This window comes from Physeter macrocephalus, chromosome 7 (assembly GCF_002837175.3).
Source record: "Physeter macrocephalus isolate SW-GA chromosome 7, ASM283717v5, whole genome shotgun sequence".
NCBI classification, from domain to species: domain Eukaryota; kingdom Metazoa; phylum Chordata; class Mammalia; order Artiodactyla; family Physeteridae; genus Physeter; species Physeter macrocephalus.
The window spans coordinates 62,388,731-62,414,137 of record NC_041220.1 but is presented as its reverse complement, the minus strand read 5'-3'; the positions used below and the strand labels follow the sequence as shown (position 1 = coordinate 62,414,137).

At 36.4% G+C, this 25,407-nt stretch overlaps 1 protein-coding gene across 2 annotated transcripts in view; it reads right to left on the bottom strand.

Moving 5' to 3' along the window:
- The window catches only part of MOB1B (MOB kinase activator 1B), a 51,282-nt gene that overhangs the window by 5,924 nt on the left and 19,951 nt on the right, over positions 1-25,407 (bottom strand). For both annotated transcript variants that reach the window (XM_007112710.3, XM_028491891.2), the window contains exons 2-3: positions 10,870-11,036; positions 5,381-5,474 (exon numbers count right to left, since the gene is read on the bottom strand). In XM_007112710.3, the coding sequence (XP_007112772.1) occupies positions 5,381-5,474; positions 10,870-11,036 (261 nt within the window). The remainder of the gene's footprint in view (positions 1-5,380; positions 5,475-10,869; positions 11,037-25,407) is intronic.

The window sequence follows — 25,407 nt, the reverse complement described above, 5'->3', positions numbered from 1 at the left end:
AAATTTTGGGTTAAGACTAGAGAATGACATGGAAGCGCCTAAGTAAGATTAATGAAAAAGAAAATGATTCAATATCTGAGTGCATTTGGTTGAGGAGCTAAACATGCCTTTGAGGAAAACTGGCAACCCAAATAAAGATGCCTATAGTATCTGGGTATTAACCAGACACTATCCTTTGGTATAATAAACATTTAATGTGCACCTACCATGTGAGAAATAATGTGTCAAGGAATACTGTTCTTGAACAAGGGACACTAAAATGAAAGACACTTTCTCTGTTCTCAAGGAAAAAGACTAGTAGAGAAGACAGACTTGTAAATGAGTATGTAAAAACAGTACAACAGAATGCTAATGGAGTTAATTAAACACACACATACAACCACAACCTGATTTTTAAGACAAGGAATAAGCATGCAGCTGAAACTCCATGTACAAAATTATCTAAACTGAACTAGCATTTAGTTTTTTAGTTTCTGAAGGTTACCTCTGCCATTTAGCTTCTCTCTTTGAATCAATTGTGTTTTTATAATCTTGTCCCAGAGTTTGGACTGACATAATGATAGGTGATTAAGCCTAGCAAAGGAGCTGGAAGAAAATATAATGGAAAAATACTACAGGGCATTTTAAACAATGAAAAGTATCTTGAGATAGGACAACAAAGATGCTTTCTATTTAATCATAGTTACTTATACTTGAACAGTAAATATTAAACAGGATACACCTGAATAAATATTCTGACAGCATACTAACCCTGGGAAACAGGGATGAATGTCAAGTCTACTTCGAAGATCTTTAAGAGGAGATTCCCCAACATTTCTTGGCATCCTGTTCCACTATTTAATCACTTTCACAGTCAAGAGATTCTTCCTAACTTAAAACAAAAGTCTCAAGTGTGACTTAAGCCTCTTCTTGTTTGAGCCTCTTAGGAGACAGAGAACATGAATGGTAGGACTTTTAGCCATCATTACTAAGTCTTCATTTAAAGACAGGAACTCATCCATGTTTTTTCCCTTATGTTATGAAGCCTCAATGTTTTTGCATTTCTCTCACAACCATGTTTTTCATTTTGTTAATGATTCTCAGGTGTTCCCTATTCATTTTTAAATGCAGAAGTCAAAAGCAGGCACAGTAAACCAAAAAATCATTTTCAATATCCTGAAGCTTTATAAAAAATACTAATATTCAATGTCCTAAGGTTTTTTGAAAAATAAAACAACTGTATATTGCTTATACTTCTAGAGTTTATAACTATGATTCCCTGATTCTTTCCTTTTCTTCTGTCATGTTTATACTTAACGATGACTTCATCTTCTAACTCTATTTTGCACCCACTGATTTTTTTATTCCACCTTTGACAGACCGTTGTCTTTGAAATTTATTTCTGTAATCATGGTATGAACTTATAAACTACAAATTCCAAAATGTTCATTTCTTGGTTAATAATGATTATAAATAGTAACTGAGAAACCACTTCAAGAAAAAAAGTGCAAAAAATACTAACAGGTGGGGTCTAAACAACATGCTACCCAATAACCAATGGGTTCCTGAAGAAATCAAAGAGGAAATCAAAAAATACCTGGAGACAAATGAAGACAAAAACATAATGATCCAAAATATATGGGATGCAGCAAAAGCAGTTCTAAGAGGGAATTTTATAGTAATACAAGCCTACCTCAGGAAATAAGAAAAATCTCAAATACTAAGCTTATACCTAAAGTAACCAGAAAAATGGAACAAACAAAACCCAAAGTTAGTAGAAGGGAAGAAATCATGAGGAATAGAGCATAATTAAATGAAATAAAACTAATAATAATAATAATAAAATAAAAAGACCAATGAAACTAAGAGCTGGCTCTCGGAAAAAATAAACGAAATTGATAAACCCAAATAAAATCAGAAATGAAAGAAGAGAAGTTACAAACAATACCACAGAAGTACAAATGATAAGAGATTACTACGAACAATTATAGCCAGTCAAATGGACAACCTAGAGGAAATGGATAAATTCCTAGAAACATGCAATCTCCCAAAACTGAATCAGGAAAAAATTGAAAATATGAACAGATGGATTACCAACAATGAAACTGAATCAGTAATTCAAAAAACCCCCAAAAACTCATAACAAACAAAAGTCAAGGACCAAACAGCTTCACGAGTGAATTCTACCAAACATTTTTAAAGAGTTATATTACCTATGTTTCTCAAACTATTCCAAAAAAATTGAAGAGGAAGGAAAACTTCTGAACTCATTCTATGAGGCCAGCATCACTTTGACCAAAACCAGACGAATCACCACATAAAAAGAAAATTTCAGGCCAATATCACCAATGAACTTAGGTGCAAAAATCCTCAACAGAATATTAGCAAACCAAATCCAACAATACTTTAAAAGGATCATAAACCATGATCAAGCAGGACTTATCCCAGGGATGCAAGGATGGTCAATATTTACAAGTCAATCAACGTGATACACCACACTAACAAACTGAAAAATAAAAATCATATTATCATCTCAACAGATACAGAAAAAAGCCTTTGACAAAATTCAACATCCATTTATGATTAACAAAAACTCTCAAAACAGTGGCCTTAGAGGGAACATACTCAACATAACAAGGCCATATATGACAAACACACAGCCAACATTATACTCAATGGTGAAAAGCTGAAAGCATTTCCTCTAAGATCAGGAATAAGACAAAGATGCCCACTCTCACCATTTTTATTCAACATAATATTGGAAGTCCTAGTCAAAACGGACAAAAAAAGGAAATAAAATGAATCCAGATTGGAAAGGAAGAAGTAAAACTGTCACTGTCATTGCAGATAACATGATACTATACATAGAAAATCCTAAGGATGCTACCAGAAAACTACTAGAGATCATCAATGAATTCAATAAAGTTGCAGGATACAAAATTAATACACAGAAACCTGTTGCATTTCAACACACTAATCGTGAACTATCAGAAAGATAAAATTAAAACAATCCCATTTACAACTGCATCAAAAAGAATAAAATACCTAGGAATAAATCTACCTAAAAAAGTACAAGACCTGTACTCTGAAAACTTTAAGATATTTATGAGAAAAATGGAAAAACACACAAACATATGGAAAGATATAACATGCTCACAGACTGGAAGAATTATTATTTTTAAAATGACCATACTACCCATGGCCATCTACAGATTCAAGGCAATCTTTATCAAAGTAACAGTGGCATTTCTCACAGAACTAGAACAAGTTAATTCTGAAATTTGTATAGAAACATAAAAGACTCCAAATAGCCAAAGCAATCTTGAGAAAGAAGAACAAAGCTGAAGGTATCACACTGCCTATTTCAAACATACATATATATAGTATACTACAGCTATACTACAAAGCTATAGTAATCAAAACAGTATGGTACAAGCACAAAAGGGGAAACACAGTTTAATGGAATAGAATATAGAGAGCCCAGAAACAAACTTACACTTAAATGGTCAATTAATTGCAAAGGAGGCAAAAATATACAACAGGGGAAAAGAGACAGCCCCTTCAATAAATGATGCTGGGAAAACTGGAGAGCTACATGCAAAAGAATAAAACTGGACTACTTTCTCACACCATGTATAAACATAAACTAAAATAAAAATGAGGGACTTCCCTGGTGGTCCAGTGGTTAAGACTCCACACTCCCAATGCAGGGGGCCCGGGTTCAAGCTCTGGTCAGGGAACTAGATCCCGCATGCCACAAGGAAGAGCCCACATGCCACAAGTGAAAGATTCCATATGCCGCAACTAAAGATTCTGCATGCTGCAACAAAGATCCCACATGCCACAACTAAGACCTGGAGCAGCCAAATAAATATTTTTTAAAATAAATAAATAAAATAAAATAAAAATAAATTAAAGATTTAAATGTAAGACCTGAAACCATAAAACTTCTAAGAGAAAACTCTTTGAAATCAGTCTTAGCAATATTTTTTGGATCTGTCTTCTCAGGCAAGGGAAATAAAAGCAAAAATAAATAAATGGTACCACATTAAACTAAAAAGGTTTTGCACAGTAAGGAAACTATCAACAAAATGAAAAGGTAGCCTACTGAATGGGAGAAGATATTTGCAAGTGATATATCCAATAAGGGGTTAATATACAAAATATACAAAGAACTCATACAACTCAACATCAAAAATAAATAAATAAACAAACAACCCAATTAAAAAACGGGCAGAGGACCTGAATAGACATTTTTCCCAAAGACATACACATGGCCAAGAGACACATGAAAAGATGCTCAACCTCACCAATCATGAGGGAAATGCAAATTAAAACCACAATGATATACTTCTCACACCTGTTAGAATGGCTATTATCAAAAAGACAACAAATAACAAGTATTGGCAAGGATGTGACAAAAAGGGAACACTTATGCACTGTTGGTGGAATTGCAAATTGGTGCACCCAGTATGGAGAAAAGTATAGAGGTTCTTCAAAATATTTAAAATAGAACTGCCATAAGATCCAGCAATTTCTTTTCTGGGTATTTACCCAAAGAAAACAAAAACACTAATTTGAAAAGATATATGCAATCCATTTTTCATTGCAGCATTATTTTCAGTACCTAAAATATGAAAGTAATTTAAGTGTCCATCAACAGATGAATGAAGAAGATGTAGGTTGTGTGTGTGTATACACACACACACACACACACAACGGAATATTACTTAGCCATAAAAAAGGGAAAGAAATCTTGCCCTTTGTGACAACATGGATGGATCTAGAGGGTATTACACTAAGTAAAATAAGTCAGGCAGAATAAAACAAACACCATATGATCTCATTTACATGTGAAACCTAGAAAACAAACTCACAGATACAGCACACAAAAGGGTGGTTGCCAGAGGGGAGTGGGGCGGGAATAGAGCAAAATAGGTGAAAGGGATTTAAAGATACAAACCTCCAGTTATAAAATAAATAAGTCATGGGAATATAATATTCAACATAAGGAGTATGGTCAATAACACTGTAATAACTTTGTATGGGAACAGATGGTTAGCAGACTTATCATGAGGATCATTTCATAATGTATGGAAATGTCAAATCACTATGCAATACACCTGAAACTAACATAATATTGTATATCAACTATATTTCGATTTTAAAAAATATTTGGATAGAGAGGCATAAGCAAACAGAAGAAAGGCAGGATGGAGGACAATACAATAGGGAGGACTATAAAGCTCAGGCTAAGGAATCTGGACTCAAAATATTAGTCATTGGTAAATCACTGAAGGAGATTAGCTAAATACAGAGATTATAAGGTCAGAAATTTTCTTCTTATCTAAGAACTGTATGATAAAGTAAAAATGAGAACTGATCATGAATCATGTCTTACTTTGGGCCAGCTGACATCACTGGACAACTTTCTTCTGTACAAAAATCTGTGATTGTTCCATAAAGCATGTTAATCTGATTGAAGAAATCTACAGCTGCAAAGCAAATATCAGTTATAAGTAAAAAGTTAAATTTTAATTTTACTCAAACAATCTTTTATTCCAGCAGAATCTCAGCTCTATCAGTGTTCTTTCCTCAACAAAGAACAGGTGAAAAGAATACAAACAAACAATATTTGCCTCACTGAATTTAGGAGCTTCTGTTTATTAAGTGACTCCCTTAAGAGACTAAAAAGGCAAGCAAGAGTAGGAGAAATTATTTGCAACACATATAATCAATAAAAATCTTATATTCAGAATATATAAAGAACTTCTATAGATCACTAAGAAAAAGACAACACCGTAAAAAACTGTGAGACGATTTCTGAGTCTATTGGTTATCTCTATGGAAAAGAAAAAAACTTGACTCTTCACTCACACAACACCTGAAAAGCAATTCCAAGTGGATCATACATCTAAATGTGAAAGGCAAGACAATAAAGTCTAAAAGAGCATAGAAAAAATATGTCCATGAACTTTGGCATGCAAATATTTCTTAAGAAGAGCACAGAAAGCACCAATCATAAAGGAATAGTTTTCCATATGTTTCACTGGAAAACTGTTATTCCTTGTTTTTTTATAATTTTTATTCTACTCATAATTTTTTTATATTGACCTCAAAGCCAACAAGTTTATTAAATTTACCTATTCATAATAATAGTGATGGTGTAGTAATAAAATCATGGTCTTTTGGTTTTTCAACATTCATTCATGTTGGCTATGAACATAAATGTTGTTTCTTCCTTTCCAGTTATTATTATCTTTTATTCTTCTTCCTGCCTTACGGCATTGGCTAAGACTCCAGGAAAGTGGTGATGGTAGCTAACCTTAACTCATTCCTAATCTGAGAAAAAACTTCAACATTTCATTATCAAATATGACGTTTGCTGTATCTTTTTTGTAGATATGCTTTATCAGAAAAAAGTTCTCAACTTTTACTTCATAAGTTTATTATGAATTGATTTTAAATTTTACCAAATGTTTTTTCTGCTTATACTGAGATGATCATATGATTTCTTCCTCTTCCTTTATTTTGGCTAATGCGGTGAATTACAACTGATTTGCAAGTGTTAAGCCAACCTTGTATTCTAGGAATAAGAACAATTTGGTCATGATGTGTTATAATTTTTAAGTATTGCTAGATTCAATTTGCTAATATTTTTATTAGGATTTTTACATCTAAATTCATAAGTTAGATGACCTGCTTTCCTTTCTTGTATGTCCACATAGAACTCATAACACTAGTATTTTCTCCTTTCCACATAAAAGCTTTAGAAAGACTGGTGTTCTTTCTTTCTTTTCTTTTTAAAATTGAAGTATTAATTGATTTACAATATTTTATCAGTTTCGGGTGTACAACATAGTGATTCAATATTTTTATAGATTACACTCCATTTAAAGTTATTATAAAATATTGGCTATAGTCCCTGTCCTGTACAATATACCTTTGTAACTGATTTCTTTTATACATAGAGGTTTGTACCTCTTAATTCCTTACCCCTATCTTACCCCTCCCACCTACCCTCTCACTACTGGTAACTACTAGTTTATTCTATATCTGTGAGTCTGTTTCTGTTTTGTTATATTCATTCTTTTTTTTTATTTTTTAGATTCCACATAAGTGATAACATACAATATTTGTCTTTCTCTGATTTATTTCCCTAAGCATAATACCCTCCAGGTCCATCCATGTTGTTGCAAATGGGAAATTTCATTCTTTTTATGGCTCAGTAATATTCCATTGTGTGTGTGGGTGTGTGTGTGTGTGTATACACCACATCTTCTTTATCCATTCATCTGCTGATGTACACTTAGGTTGCTTCCATATCTTGGCTATTAGCTTCCATATGCTGCTATGAACACTGGGGTACATGTATCTTTTCAAATTAATGTTTTCATTTTCTTAAAATATACATCCAGCAGTAGAATTGCTGGACCATATGGTAGTTCTAGTTTTAATTTTAGAGAAACCTCCATATTGTTTTCCATAGTGGCTGCACCAATTTACATCCCCACCAAGAGTGCACTGTAAGGTTTCCTTCTCTCCACATCCGTACCAACATTTGTTATTTGTGATCTTTTTGATGAGAGCCATTCTGACAGGTATGAGGTGATATCTCATTGTGGTTCTGATTTATATTTCTCTGATGAATAGTGATGCTGAGCATCTTTTCATGTGCCTGTTGGCCATCTGTATGTCTTCTTTGGGAAAATGTCTATTTAGGTCTTCTGCCCGTTTTTAATTGGGTTGTCCTCCACATGAACAGTGGGTAACCTATGGCTTTGAATCCCAACTCTATACTTAATAGTTGAGTTACTTAACTTCCCTGAATCTCAGTTTCCCACCTTTAAAATTCAGTTTACTGCAGAGTGCTAAAAAACAAAATACATGTCTACCATAAAGTAGACATTTAGTAATTGTTAGTTTTCTTCCACAAATGAAGATATGGCCTCAAGATTCTGTGCCACAAAAATTAATTATAAGCCATCCACCCACTTTTTCCAAAACTCTGAACCTTGTATCTTCTTTAAGCTATCACTCTTTCTAGCAGCAGAATGTTCAAAACCAGCCTCTGGTTTCTGGTTATGAGACTAGTTGTTGAATTTGTAAAATTTCCCATCTTCTACCATTTATCTTCATCTGGCAAGTAAACTGAAGGAAAAAGGCCATTAAGATGCCAATCTTATCAACAAATCCCCTTCACTCTTTTATGTACCCGAAACGTTTACTTAAACACTGTCAGTGAATGGAAATTATCTGTCTAGCCTCAAATCCTATTCACTTCATCAAGTGTCACTTGGAAAGATTACTATAAATAAGAAAAAAATTGTAATCCAATACTTCAGTCAACTGCTATATTTTAAAGGCAGAATTCTATGTTCTACAGGGATGTTCAAAGCAATTTTTTTCTGGCTATAACTGCAAAATGTCTGTGAAATTTTATAAGTTCCTGAAGTTCTAGACATTTCAATAGTATAGACACTCAGTTCTGATAATTGAGACAGAGAGAATACAGACAGAAAACAATGATCTGCTTTTATACTTAAAAGTTACAATCTCATGTAATACAGAAGCTCTACACTGCCTTCCTTAGATTTCTAAAATTAGAAAATGAGCTCTCAAATAAATTGTACAAAAAGGCACAAACAAGTACCCAAAAAAAGGATGTACACATATATTGGAAACTTATTCTGAATATTGTCCTTAAAGTGTCATAGAACTATCTTATAGGTTAGATGACTCTCATCAATAAAGCAAACAAATCACTTTATCTCTTTAGTAACTAAACTCTCTGGGTCCAGGAGGATAACCATACTCTAATAATACTGCTCTTACAGAACTGCTGTCACAGTAAGGTTTTAAGACATCTCAGTAACATACTTTAGGCTCCTAAAAGTTAGTGGGTGGCAGCTCAATTTATAAATCCCATGATATGTTTCAAATTACAATAAGATACCATCAAATATTACAATAAAAATACTGCTCTGTTTTTCCTTAATCAAAGCCTAGGCATTTAGTGTATATTTACAATTAAATTTCATTATTATAACTAGAGTCATATAAATTTCCTCCAGTTATAAAATTCTATTAATTTCTTCACCAATGCTGATAAACCTTGAATATTAAAAGTACCACTTTTGGGCTTCCCTGGTGGCACAGTGGTTAAGAATCCGCCTGCCAATGCAGGGGACACAGGTTCGAGCCCTAGTCCAGGAAGATCCCACATGCCATGGAGCAACTAAGCCCATGCACCACAACTACTGAGCCTGCGCTCTAGAGCCCATGAGCCACAACTACTGAAGCCCACGTGCCTAGAGCCTGTGCTCCTCAGCAAGAGAAGCCACCACAATGAGAAGCCCGGGCACCACAATGAAGAGTAGCCCCCTCTCTCTGCAACTAGAGAAAGCCTGCGCACAGCAAGGAAGACCCAAAGCAGCCAAAAATTAATTAATTAATTAATTTAAAACAAGAGAGAACAGAATCAAAATAAAATTTTAAAAAAAATTTTTTTTAAAGTACCACTTTTATTCCCCAACTTACTCTGGCTTAATTCCCAAGAATATATTTACTTTTTACTTATATTTTTTTCTTTCTACAGGTTTAAGAATATATCATAAACATATTTTACTAATTTCATAAGATCACTATTGAATTGTCTTTTTTTCTTTTTAAAGCATAGTTCAGACAAATAACTAAGTATGGTACTGAAAGAGGCAATTGAGCATAGGGGTTAAAGCACAGTCTCTGAAATTTTAGAGCTCTATATTTGAGCCCAGGCTCTAGCATTCAATTAGCTGTATAACCTAAGCACATTACTACAATCTTTCTGTCTCAGCTTTCTTATCTATATACTGGGATAATAATAGTACCTACATCATGAGGTTGTAAAGATGAAATAAAATAATCCATGTAGAAGAAAATAAAAACAATAATTTGAAAAGATACATGTACCCCAATGTTTATAGCAGCATATGGAGGCTAATAGCCAAGATATGGAAGCAACCTAAGCGTCCATAAACAGATAAATGGATAATGGTGTGTGTGTGTGTATGTATATATACATATATTTAAACACCACATCTTCTTTATCTCACACACACATACACACACACACACACACACACACACACACACACACAATGGAATATTACTCAGCCATAAAAAAGAATGAAATTTTACCATTTGCAACTACATGGATGGACCTGGAAGGTATTATGCTTAGTGAAGTTAAGTCACAGAAAGACAAATACTGTATGATATCATTTATATGTAGGATCTAAAAAATAAAATGAATGAATATAACAAAACAGAAATAAACTCACAGATATAGAGAACAAACAAGTGGTTACCAGTGGGGAGAGAGAATGGAGGAGGAGCAAGACAGGGGTAGGGGATTAAGAGGTACAAACCAGCAAGTATCAAATAAATAAGCCACAAAGGTATATTGTACAGCACAGGGAAATATAGCCATTATATTCTAATAACTTTAAATGGAGTATAATCTAAAAATTTTGAATCACTATGTTATACATCTGAAACTAATACCATAAATCAAATAAACTTCAACAAAATAAATAAAAATAATTCATGTAGCAAGAATAGCAGAGTGCCACAGTGTTCCATAAACATTAATTGCTGCTACTATTATCATTTTTTCCAATGAAGATGGTAAATCTATGCTTTGTATTACATGATAACAGGAGATAAGAATTTCATGTAACTCCATATTCAGAAATAAAATACCATAAAGGTTAAAGTAAATTGAGGTACCACTATCTTGTGGTATTAGGTTGCTAACTAAATCCTAGAATAGAGAGCACCCCAACACTCACCTACAGTGAGGCTACTAACCTAATTTACAGTCTACTGAGAAACAGAAAGGCTACTTACTGTTCACTGCAACCCACTCATTTAGATCTTCCCCCTCAGGAAGCATGACAGCCATCCGGAGGTTTCCACTGCCCAGTGTGGCCTCTGCATGCTTTAAGAGCTCATACTGGTGAGAACCCTCTGGTATGTTCTTCTTTGGTTTAAACGTTTTAGAGGAGCGACTACCACTATGAATAGAAAAGAAGAAAAAGGCACATCAGTGTTTAAGGCATGACTTTCAATAGAGTCTACTACACTATATTACTGCATAAAATAACAGCGGTGATCCTAAAAGTCCACAAATAAACAGCCCTAAATTGTACCGGCTACATTAAATCCTGGCAACATCACTGTTGTAACTACTGTGTTTGATTACCCAAAACTCCTACAAACCTTCTCTACATTCCCTACTGTAACTCCAAAGGAGAAAAAGAATTTTTAGCTATAACTAATCCAACTAACTAATCTAACAATAAATTACTGATTCAGGATTATAAATTGTAATCTATAAAAACAAAAAAGTACTGGGGACTTCCCTGGTGGTCCAGTGGTTAAGACTCTGTGCTCCCAATGCGGGGACCCGGGTTCGATCCCTGGTCAGGGAACTAGATCCCGCGTGCTGCAACTAAGAGCCCGCGTGCCACAACTAAAGATCCCAAGTGCCACAACGAAGATCCCACACGCCACAACGAAGATCCTGTGTGCCACAACTAAGACTCGGTGAAGCCAAATAAATAAATAAATAAATATTTAAAACAAAAAACAAAAAAGTACTTCTGTGATAATCTTTAGTCACTGTATTCCTTTTTATTACCCCTATTCTAAGTCTCTCATCCTAATACAAATAATTTGTTTCCTTTGTATAAAACACATAAAGGTATAATTTTATATCAATAAAGCACAAAAATCCTAGAGCAAGAAAGAAAAGCTACATGTGCTTCTATCCAATTATAGGAAGCAACAGCAATCTTAATCCAGAATCCCAGGTATGCAGATAAGTAGCTAGACATTAATATGGTTGCTCAAATTTCTAAATGTGTGTATGTATACACAAAGAAATATATTTTTTAAATGAATCAATGGAAACTCATCTTAGAAATGGTTTTAAGAGTTTTTAAGAGATGGATTCTTCTGTTAATGTTGGCAAATTCTTTTTTTTTAAAGAGATATTCAAACGGATAGCCCCTTTTTAATATATAAATTTATTTATTTATTTATTTATTTATGGCTTCGTTGGGTCTTCGTTGCTGTGTGTGGGCTTTCTCTAGAGTCAGAGAGCAGGGTCTACTCTTCGTTGCAGTGTGTGGGCTTCTCAGTGAAGTGGCTTCTCTTGCCGCGGAGCGTGGGCTCTAGGAACACGGGCTTCAGCAGTTGTGACACTCGGGCTCACTAGTTGTGGCTCACAGGCTTAGTTGCCCCACGGCATGTGGGATCTTCCTGGACCAGGGCTTGAACCCGTGTCCCCTGCATTGGCAGGCAGATTCTCAACCACTGCGCCACCAGGGAAGCCCCAATGCTGGCAAATTCTTATCAAATTGCATTATATTCTAGTCATCCATTCTCAATACTCCCCTGCTCTTCTTATGAAAAGGAACAGATAGGGAAAGAATGAATTAGAAGAGGCTGGATAAGTAGGAATTACCTAAAGTTTAATGTTACTAAATTCATACTACCATAACATTCAGACATTTGAACATACGAATTTGATAATAAAATTCCAAAGAAAACAGATACACAATAGTTATACTTTCCAAGCTCTCCAAAGCTTTTCACTTTTAACCCCCTTCTCCCAAGCTTACCCCCAAGATCTCTCCTTTTTTCCCCAAGATAAAGCAGTAGTTCTTAACCCTGGCTGCATTTTATAATCACCTGAGGAGTTTTCAAAAAATATTGAGAATCCTGAGAGAAACTAAGAATCTACTTACTAGTCAACCCAAATATCCAATTCAAATGACAGGTATTTTTCACTCTAAGATAATGGTATTCTCATTTACATGTAAGTCTCTCAGGTGTTTATTTAGAGTAAAGTGATGCTCCTCAACTCTAACCTTGGTCCCTCTCCCTGCCAGATATCTCTACTCAACAGCCCAGTATCTCTTTACAAACACTAATCAGATGATGCTACTCCTCTGCTTAAAGCCACTCAGTGGCTTTCCACTGCACTCAGAGTAAACCCCAAAGTCAATATTAGACACAGTCAGGGTCTGGACCCAACTAGAGTGTGGAAGCTCTTCTTCAGTTTAATCAGATAATGTATTAAATGCCAAATTCTCTCCCAGCATCTCTAAAATATGAAAACGTAGAAAAGGTCATCGTGCCTACCAAGCTTGAAGCTTATTTCATTTTCCTGCTCCTTCTCACCCTTTACCAAAATTTAGTGTGAGAAATAAATTCACCAATAGTTTTTACAAAAAGACATTTTACTAATTTATGTATGATTAACTACAAAAATAGCTCTCCAAACATCAATCTGATGCATGTCTTCAGGCCTAGTGTTAAGTACATTCCCTTTAATGAGCCCACTGCTGAGACCGGTGCAGCAACTGGGGTGACAAGCTGCTCTGAAAAGGGCTGGCAGAGTGCATGAGAACAACAAGCACGTCGGCTGTGCTTGCACCCAGGAGGGTCCCCTGCTCCCCTAAACCACCTATTTATTCAACCACTGTCCCTTCAAGTTTTAGGTTTCCAAATGTTTTCTTGATTGATGACCCACCCAGAATTGGTCTTCCACAAAGCTAAACCAAATATACCTCAAAGACCTAATACTTGGATAGAAGGAAAAAAAAAAAAATCTGAGTTTGATTTTGTAAAGGCCAGTTTTGACACTTATCCGCTGTGTTATGTCAAGCAAATTACCCAACTTTCTCGAGCCTATTTTTTCTTTAATAGTGAAAGCCTAATAACAATAACAAAACATTACCACTACCTGTATCATAAAGAGCTGCAAAATGAGAAAATAATAAAGGTGAAAAAGGTTTCTAAAGCTGTAAAATGCTGTGCAAATGTTAGTATCCTTCCTTTTTCTGAACCAGAATGACTCATAGTAAAAAAAAAGAAATGGTAGTGCAATGTACAAAGCTGTATTCAACCCCTATTCCCATCCTTGTCTCCTAAGAATGGGGAAAATATAACCTTACTTTGGAAACAAATACTCTTACACATCAAGTTCCAAACAGAATTTTTAAAATGTTTTGGTTTGGTTTTTGGTGCTATTCCCATGTCACGGTTCAGGTGATCTCAGAATAATCGTGGGGCTGGGCGGGAAATCAAGAAAACAAGGTGCTAGTCGTCATTTTGCTATTTTCATCTTATGTTACACAAATTATCATCTGGGCTTCAATTACTTTACTTTGTTTTTTGAAAGTCTGGAAAATAACTTTTTACAAAAGGGTATAATTTAAAGATGAGATAAATGTTTATAAAATGTTTTTAGTTCCCTGAGGACTCCCTCCTCGGTTCCTCATTTCCATGTACATTCATACTTCCAAAATGCTTTCAAGTCCTCCATCAAATTGCCCTTCTTTCTGACCCTTCTGCTTTATTCAGGCAGAATAATTAAGCATTTCAGTATTCTGATTTTTTAAATGTTCTTTTTAAAAACTATACTCAGTTTTTCTTCAACTACCTGAAACTTCAACCAGGATGCACCCTACCCTGGAAGGGGTGGTGGTTCAATACTGCTCCTTATTCCCATGTCAAAAGATTAAGAGAGTCCTCAAGTTCAAAAGTTCAAGTACCAAAGCATGTACACAAAAATCCTCATCAATGAGGGTAAGTTCTTAAGGTAACAATGTATGTGGCCAAATGCAAATATATCTCACATGACAGGTTAAGACATTTGACGCAAATATTCAAAAACATTTTCAATAACAGAAAGTATGTAGCCCTCCCACCCCACCCCCTCAGAAGAAATTTCTGTATCAGAAGAATCTCAGAAGAAATATCTTGTGTATCCTTCCAGAGAGTCTATGTCCATACAAGCATTAGAATGACTGTACCTGTTTTATACAGTTGTTGCATACTATAGTATACTAAATAATGTTTTTCACTTAATATATCCAGACTATTGTTGTGTATTAAGGTAGAAGAAGATCTACTTTATTCTTTTTAAAGACCGAATAATATTTACTTATAGAGGTATATAATATTTTCAATCAGTCACCTATTGATAAACGTTTAGGTTGTTTCCAGTTATTTGTTACTTCAAACAATGCCACAGGGACTTCCCTCCTGGTCCAGTGGGTAAAACTCCATACTCCCAACGCAGGGGGCCCAGGTTCAATCCCTGGTGGGGGAACTAGATCCCACATGCGTGCCGGAACTAAGATCCCGTGTGCTACAACTAAGACCCAGCGGAGCCAAAAATAAATAAATAAATAAGTTTAAAAAGTAAAAAACAAAAAACTAAGATTCCAAAAGTGTCTTAAACTATAAAAAACAAAACAAAACAAAAAAACAATGCTGCAGTAAGTATCCTCATATTATGAAAGATAAATTCGTAGAGATAAAATTGCTGTGCTAAAGAGCACATACATTTTAAATTTTTATATAAGGTCTATTTTTTCCCAAAAAATAAGTTGTACCTTTTTAAAACCCATTAACAATGTATGAGAGTAGCTATCTACTTTTTTGGTCTTAGAGGACAGGGATTCAATTGCTAGTTTCTCTTGTATAGCTCCCAACAGGGCATCATAACTATATGAGAGTTTAGAGCTTTCTGATTAGAATGTAAATGTGACTGACAGTTCACAGCATTACGCTGAGGTCTTTTCTTTCCAAATAAACATCCAGGAGTCAGGTTTGTTTATTCTAGTCCTCTTCCTCATATTTGAAGGACAATCAATTTCTAGATCAAGACAGGATTGCTTGACAGGTAAACAGCTGAGTCTAAAGAGAAAACTCTGAACACATATCCCTTACAATTAGTCATCCAATTTGATCACCTTTTGTAAATTTCAAAAGCATCATTTATTTCCTCTTTGAGACCCTAAAGAATAGATTAGTCCTCACTGTGACACCTAAATTTATTCTCATAAACCATTTCTTACTATCTCAACACAGTCACACCCATCATTACCCTCAATTTTAACCCTTTATTGTTCAATCCAACTATCAACAAAATTGATATTTTCTAAGTTGGACTGGAGAATCGTAAGGCTGAAGGAATTGGGGGTGGTGGATTTACAGAGAACTCAAAACAGGGGCACTAGTAAGGGTTAGAAGAATACAGATGTGTATATTTTGACACTGCAGAACATGTCAATATATTCAAAATTAGAAGTAAATTAACATCAACTTATTTGTGTCAATAACTCCATACCTTCAAAGTTAAGTGACTTACTCTGACCACCTAGCTAAATTAAATGGCAGAAGTGGGACTCAAAAACAGTCCATTATCTTCAGGTTGCTTAACATTACCAAGCCTCAGCTTGGAATAATAACATCTACCTTACTATTGAACCCTGTGGTAAGAACTCCACTAATATTAGCTCACTTTGTTCCACCTCTAGGTACCAACCTGATATTCACAACAGTAGCTCCTTCTATAGGTCTAAATCCAATACTAGAGATCAGATACTTGATAAATACTTGTTAATTGATAGTTCCAGTCAACTTCAGGCTGAGAACTCCTACACTAGGATAGAAATGATGATGATTAATATTAACCAATATTTACTGCAGGCCTTGTACTCTTAAGTATTTTACATGCAATATCCCATTTAATCTTCATAACTCTATGATGTACATGCTATACTTCCTTTATTTTATGGGTAACAAAACTGAGATTTAAAGTACTTAAATAATTTGCTCAAGCTTATAATATTGGTAAAATAGGAGCCAGAATTTAAATCTAGGATTTAAATATTTAAAGCCCATTCTTTTATCCACTACTATGCTTACCTTTATTTTCTATCCAATTATTTCTAACTATTTTCTTCCTCTATCATCAAAGTTTAACCAAGTCACTTATGAAACAACACAAGGCTAATTTATACTGACAGTGTCATTAGTAGTTACATTTTTAAAAACAATCTTCAAAGTACCTAATTCCATTTCCTCTCTTCACACCTCTTCTAATTTATATGAATATTTAGTACTGCCATTAAGGAAAAATACAATTTCACGAGAGAGCAATTTCCCCTAAAAGGTTGCCAAACACATTTGTACTTTCAGAAACACACATACGCACCAGCAAAAAATGTTAGAAACTGTAAAAATCAAGTAGAATGTCTTCTAGACATAATAAAGTCAAAGGCTAAAAGCTATGAGTACCAAAAATACAATCTTGATTCAGAAAGTTAGCAATCTGAACAGACATATCTATTTACATTTCTGCCTTACATCCTTTTAAAATCACTAATCACTGGTGGTGCTGTTGCTGTTATTGTTAATGTTACGAGAGTGAAAAAAAAAAAGAAACTCTCAATATTTCTGGAAAGCAAGAAAGAAGGCTAAGAGAAGATCAGAAATTGAGGAAATCTGGTAAGATTAAAAAGTTGATGAGATACAGTGACAGTGTAAGTCTGAAAAAAACCTAGCCTAGAACGTGCCCAGTAGAAGACTTACCTTCTCAGTGAAGGCAAGAGTGGTTCCCACTGTGCTTCAAGCTCAGAATGTGGACTACAGGAGAGTGAAAGGACCGTAAGAGACTCTTCAGGAATTATATAGGACTGTGATTCAGAGTCTTTGAGCAAGTGAATTCCAATACCCTCCTCTACTGACCTTTTTCTGAGCAGTAGGCAAGTGGCAGCAGCTATTTAACATTAGGCTAAAGCTCAGTGCTTTCAGGGGGCGCAGCTTCCTCTGTAGGCAATTTACTAAAATTAAAAATTCTGTTCTGTGAAAGACACTGTAAGGCACACAGACTAGGAGAAAATCTTTGCAAACTATATATCTGATAAAGCACTTGTATCCAAAACATACAAAAAGTTCTTAAAATTCAACAATAAGAAAACAACCCAAGGAAGAAATGGGCAAAAGATATGAACAAACCCCACCATAAAAGATAAACAGATGGCAAATAAACATATGAAAAGACAGTCAACATCATTTGTCATCAGGGAATTGCAAACTTAAACAATGAGATACCATTACACACCTATTAAAGTGGCTACAAGCCAAAAAACTGACAATACCAAAAGCTGATGAGGATGCAGAGCAATATTCATTGCTGGTAGGAATACAAAATGCAAAATGGCACAGCCACTTTGGAAGACAGTTTGGCAATTTGCTACAAAGCTAAACAGAATCTTTTCATACAACCTAGCAAACCCACTCAGGTATTTACCCAATTGAGCTGAAAACCTATGTCCACCCAAAAACCTGCCTGTGAATGTTTATAGCAACTTCGATCATAGTCGCAGAAGTGGGAAGCAACCAAGATGCCTTTCAATAGGTGAATCAATAAACTGTGGTACATCCATAAAATGGAATATTATGATCAGAGATTAAAAAGAGACAAGCTATGGAGCCACAAAAAAATAAAAAACAAAACCATGAAGAAGCCTTAATTGAATATTGTTAAGTGAAGAAAGTCAGACTGAAAAGGCTACATAGTGTATGATTCCAAATACAAGGCACTCTGGAAAAGCTTTAGAGACAGTAAAATAATCAGTGCTTGCCAGGGGGTCAGGGGAGGGGAGGAGAGATGATTAGGTATATTCCCAAGAAAACTGAAATTTATGTCCACAAAAACTTGTATATTAATGTACACAGCACCATTATTCATAAGAGCCAAAAAGTGCAAGCAGCCCAGAAGTCCATCAACTGATGCACAGATAAATAAAATATGGTATATTCATACAATGGAATATTATTCATCCATAAAAAAAGAATGAAGTACTGATAACATGTTATAACATGGGTGAATCTTGACAATATTATTATGCTGAGAAAAGTTCAGACACAAAATATGAAGTATTACATATTTTATGATTCCATTCATATGAAATGTCCACAATAGACAAATCCATTGAGACAGAAAGGAGACTAGTGGTTGCCAGGGGCTGGAGAAGAAGAAATGGAGAATGACTACTACTGATACAAGGTTTCTGTTGGGTGTGATGAAAATATTCTGGAATTAGTTATGATGGTTGCACAACTTTGTGAATATACTAAATCCACTGAATTGTATACTTTTTTTTTTTTGGCCGCAACACGCAGCATGTGGGATCTTAGCTCCCCAACCAGGGATTGAACCTGTGCCCCCTGCAGTGGAAGTGCAGAGTCTTAACCACTGGACCACCAGGGAAGTCCTGAACTGTATACTTTTTTTTTTTTTTTTTTTTTTTTGTGGTATGCGGGCCTCCCTCTGTTGTGGCCTCTCCCGTTGCGGAGCACAGGCTCCTGACGCGCAGGCTCATTGGCCATGGCTCACGGGCCCAGCCGCTCCGCGGCACGTGGGATCCTCCCAGACCAGGGCGCGAACCCGGTTCCCCTGCATCGGCAGGCGGATGCGCAACCACTGCGCCACCAGGGAAGCCCCCTGAACTGTATACTTTTAAGGAAGAATTTTATAGTATGTGAATTACAGCTCAATTTTTTTAAATGTTTAAAGAAAAACCTTTACTATTAAAAAAAAAAGTAGCCTCCCAATAATATTCCTCACCAGTTCAATAAGTCAGTTTCTTTCATCCATTCATTCACTCTTGCATTCCTTCATCCAACTAGCATATTCTGACCACCTACTATATTCTCAGTAGCACTGTTCTAAACCCTGGGACACAGCACTGAACAAGAGAATCTCTACTTCCATGGTGGGGAGAGGAGGTAGAAGAAAAAGTAACACCAACAAAACACTACTGGGTAGTGTTAAGTGCTATGATGAAAATAACAGAATGATGTGACAAATAATGTGATATGACAAGGCACTATATTAGATTAGGTAGTTAGAGAAGGCCTCCCTAAGGCCAGAAAGACAAGAAGGAATCAGCCATGGGACGATCTGGGGAAGAAGGAAGAGCATTCCAGGCTTATAGGATAAACTATCACAAAGTGACTTTTTCAAGGAAGAGGGGTAAGAAGGTAATGGTGATGAAGGCAGCATGAATGATGGCAACAGTCGTATAAGAAATCAGAGTCTTGTAGAACCACACTAAGACTTTAGAGACCAAAGTATGGAATAGAGATTATCATTTTAAGTATAAATGTGAAGACTTTGCAGATTAAAAAAAAATGGAAGTATAACATGACTTAATTTAATGGTCTAAAAAAAAGATCATTCTAGTTGCCCTGTAGACTGGGAGGAGGGCAAAAGTAGAAACAGAGAAGCCAGTTAAGAAACTACAAAGAAGAGAGAATGATCGCTTGGACAAACAGGGACAGAAAGATGAAGCCAGATTCCAATATTTGTAGGTAGAACCAATAGGACTCACTTTGGATTTCAGAATTCGTGAAGAGCGGTGAAGAAAAGACAATCAAGAAAGATTCCTAGGGCTTCCCTGATGGCGCAGTGGTTGAGAGTCCGCCTGCCGATGCAGGGGACGCAGGTTCGTGCCCCAGTCCGGAAAGATCTCACATGTCGCGGAGCGGCTGGGCCTGTGAGCCATGGCCGCTGAGCCTGCGCGTCCGGAGCCTGTACTCCGCAACGGGAGAGGCCACAACAGTGAGAGGCCCACGTACCGCAAAAAAAAAAAAAAAAAAAAAAGAAATACTACTACCTGGGCCTGGGAGCCATGGCCGCTGAGCCTGCGCGGCCGGAGCCTGTACTCCGCAACGGGAGAGGCCACAACAGTGAGAGGCCCACGTACCGCAAAAAAAAAAAAAAAAAAAAAAGAAATACTACTAGGTTTTTAGTATCAAGCAGGTAGAAAATGAGCCATTTATTGCGATAGGTCTGGGGAGATGGATTTTGCACAAATTGAGATACCTATTAGACATCCAAATGGTTAAGTTAGGCAGGCAATTGTACCTACACGTCTCAGGCTCAGACGAAAAATAAGACTGAAGGTAACTAATACTCTTGGCATCCTCACTGGTTAGCACAGTGCCAAAAGATGCACTAGTATATTACTAAAACAAGTATTTTATAAGCTATGAGAAGTCCTATTGTAAAGAAAATTGCTTATGGTTTCGCTCAGGGCTTCCCAAACATCTTTAGTCATGGAAACTTTTCTTCCACATTTTAACATCTTGCTCCTTAACACATATTAGGGATCACTGCACAAGTATATTAAACTGCTAACTGCATTACCTCTCAATTTTCAGCATATTCATAACACTTCAATTGCATAAAGTGTAACTCCATGACTTCCTGCAAGAACAGGTAGAGGGTTGGTCGATTCACTATTTATTTAATACCCCATAAAATTTTATAATCTAATCCTTAGAAAATAAAAAGCACTTCACAAGCAAAGGCCAATTAGTTTCTACATCTGTGAAGTTACTTGAGGCATAATTTCAGCTATAGATGAAGACACTAAAGTTTAATCACTCATCTCCAATCACCCTCTGAGCTTCTGAGTTGTATACAGACTGCAATTTCCTTTGCCCAGAACAGAATTCATTATTCAGTAAATAGGTACTAAAACCACAGGAGATTTTAGGAAGTGCCCATAGTTGAATAGCTAGGTGATTTCCATGCAACAGCAGTAACTGCATTTTCTGAATCCTCTACAATGCGCTGGACTGTTAGAAGGAAGAAACCAAAACTTGCATATGCAGAGCCCAGAATGAGCATCAACCTGCAACTGAGTTGGCAGTAATTCCAAATATACTGATATTTCAACCAAGAAACACCCAGGGAGCTTGAACATCACTTCTTTTATAAAAACTTTTCCTACCCTTCCATGAAAAACTCTCCATCCTCTCTTCTGTCTTCTTGCAGCTTAAAACACGTGTAACATTTACATGTGCTTGTTCTCTTTCAGATAGTTCTTCTAAATAGTTCTTCATTTTTGTAACTACACTGCTCAATATGGTATCTGGGATACAGAAGAGGAAAGGGCAAAGGATCTGGAGTAAAGACCCAGTTTCAGATCCTGTCTTCGTAACTTACTAGCTGTGAAATCTTAGATAAATCATATAACTTCTCCAAGCTACAACTAAAAACTGGACATGACATCACCAATGTTGCAGGACCATTATGACAATTAAATGAATAAATACATATAAAGCAGTTTAATTTTTTAAAATAAGTTTTTACATTCTTTTTTTTAACATTTATTTATTTTTTTGGCTGTGTCAGGTCTTAGTTGCAGCATGCGAGGCCTTCATTGAGGCATGCGGGATCTTTCGTTGCAGCACGCGGGCTCTTTGTTGCAGTGCCGGGCTTCTGTCTAGTTGTGGCATGCGGGTTTTCTCTCTCTAGTTGCAACACGCAGGCTCCAGGGTGCATGGGCTCTGCAGTTGTGGAGCACGGGCTCCAAAGCACATGGGCTCTGTACTTCACAGCATGCAGGCTCTCTAGTTGTGGCGTGGGAGCTCAGTAGTTATGGCATGTGGGCTTAGTTCCCCACGGCATGTGGGATCTTAGTTCCCCGACCAGGGATCGAACCCATGTCCCCTGCACTGGAAGGCGGATCCTTTATGGAAGGCGGATCCTTTACTACTGGACCACCAGAGAAGCCCCTAAAGCAGCTTAGTTTTAAGGTATCTGTCACACAGCAAATGCGCAGTATAGGAAATGACAGCTTAAAAATGCTCAATGAATGAAGGACTATATGTATATGCATTTATACGTATACATATACACACACATATAGATAATCATCACTTTACCCCCGTCTTAGTCCATTCAGTCTGCTATAACAAAATACCACAGACTGGGTGGCTTATAAACAACAAAAATTTATTTCTCACAGTTTTGGTGGCCAGAAGTCCAAGATCAGGGTGTCAGCATTGTCAGGCCCTCTTCCGGGTTTCTGACTGGCCATTTCTCATTACCTCCTCATATGGTGGAAGGGATTAGGGAGCTCTACGGGATCTTTTTCCTAAGGGCACTAACCCCAGTAAGGAGGGTGGAACCCTGAAGACCCAGTCACCTCTCAGAGGCCTCACCTCCTAAGACCATCACATTGCGCATTAAGATTTCAACTTATGAATTTGGGCGGACACATTCAGACCACAGCAATCTCCCTGCCATACTTCTACTAATCCATAAAGGGTCAGATTAAAACAGTACCTCCTCATGCTTACTTGTTTTCATTTTTCTTTCTCTCTCTCACTAGACTGTGAGTTACTCAAGAATATGGATCATGTCTTGGTCATCCTTGAATCCCAAGAATCTAACAAAGAACCTGGGACATAACAGGTTTACTAATAAATGTTTTTGATCTTAAATAATGATATTGAAAGGAGAGAAAAATCTTGTTCTTATTGCAAGGAGCAATTGTTCCCAGTATTAAAGAAAGGGATTGACCCATCATCTTTATTTGGTGCAACAAATCTAAAAGATTTTAAACTAAAGCAAAAGAAGTAACAGATGGATTGGGGAGATTTCCTAACCCTGACACCAAAATTTCATTTTCAACCTTAGGCCCTTTAACTCCTAGAGGAAAACATAGGCAATACACTCTCTGACATAAACCGCAGCAATATCTTTTTCAATCCATCTCCCAGAATAATGGAAATAAAAACAAAAATAAACAAATGGGACCTAATTAAACTCAAAAGCTTTTGCACAGCAAAGGAAATCATAAACAAAATGAAAAGACAACCCACAGATTGGGAGAAAATATTTGCAAATGATGTGACCAACAAGGGATTAGTCTCCAAAATTTACAAACAGCTCATGAGGCTTAATACCATCAAAACAAACAACCCAATCAAATAATGGGCAGAAGACCTAAATAGACATTTCTCCAAAGAAGACATACAGATGGCCAAAAGGCACATGAAAAGATGTTAAACATCGCTAATTATCAGAGAAATGCAAATCAAAACTACAATGAGATATTACCTCACGCCAGTCAAAATGGCTATCATCAAAAAATCCACACACAATAAATGCTGGAGAGGGTATGGAGAGAAGGGAACCCTTATACACTGTTGGTGGGAATATAAACTGGTACAGCCACTATGGAGAACAGTATGGAAGTTCCTTAAAAAGCTAAAAATAGAGCTACCTTATGACCCTGCAATCCCACTACTGGGCATATATCCAGAGAAAAGCATGGCCCGAAAGGATACATGCACCCCAATGTCCATTGCAGCACTGTTTACAATAGCCAAGATATGGAAGCAACCTAAATGTCCATCAACACAGGAATGGATAAAGATGTGGTATAAATATACAATGGAATATTACTCAGCCATTAAAAAGAATGAAATAATGTCATTTGCAGCAACATGGATGGACCGAGCGATTGTCACACTGAGTGAAGTAAGTCAGACAGAGAAAGACAAATACTGTATGATGCGGAATCTAAAAAGAAATGATGCAAATGAACCTATTTACAAAACAGAAACAGACTCACAGACTTAGAGAATGAACTTATGGTTACCAGGGGGGAAAGATAAGGGGAAGGGATAGTCAGGAAGTTTGGGATCGACATGTACACACTACTATATTTAAAATGGATAACCAACAAGGACCTACTGTATAGCACAGGGAACTCTGCTCAATGTTATATGGCAGCCTGGATGGGAGGGGAGTTTGGGGGAAAATGGATACATGCATATGTATGGCTGAGTCCCTTTGCTGTGCACCTGAAACTATCACAACATTGTTAATCGGCTATACTCCAATATAAAATAAAAAGTTAAATAAATAAATAAATAGGTCAATCAAAGCAAGACATCTCAGTCAAAGCAAGCCTACTCCTCTCATTGGGGGAGGGGAGGGCGAGGGAGGACGTAGCTCTTATTTTTCGTTTTATTTAGTTATTTGTAATAACTAAATAGGTTGTGGTTTCCTCCCATAGTTTAGAGCAATTTAACTATACTTTAAAAACTAATAAGCACTTCCTTGTAGTAATGGGATTTTTTTTTTCCACCAAAGTAAAAGTGGAGAATTTCCCTGGCACCTATTTCAAAACCACAGCTCATTATAAAGAGTGCAAAAAAAGATCAAGTCTGCAGTCTTGGCAGTAATGGAACAATCTTTACATCAGATACAGATCTCAAGTTAACACTAGAGCAAAGATTCACCTACAACTCCTATAGTCCATCATTTGCCTGCAAATATGAAGCAGTAACACAATAGGTATCAACTCAGTGACAAAGCAGTTTTACTGGTCTAAATACTTTGAAATTAAACTCTTACAATAAAGCCAGCCTGACTAGGAAAAAAAAAACAAAGTTAAAATCAGATGGAGCCTACTCATCCTTATCTCATACGCTTTTTTTTTTTTTTTTTTTTTTTGCGGTACACAGGCCTCTCACTGTTGTGGCCTCTCCCAGTGTGGAGCACAGGCTCCGGAAGCGCAGGCCCAGCGGCCATGGCTCACGGGCCTAGCCGCTCCGCGGCATGTGGGATCTTCCCGGACCGGGGCACGAACTCGTGTCCCCTGCATCGGCAGGCGGACTCTCAACCACTGCGCCACCAGGGAAGCCCATCTCATACACTTTTAACTGAACTTTCTTTTTTTTACCAGTCATCCCTAGAGAATTAATTCAAGG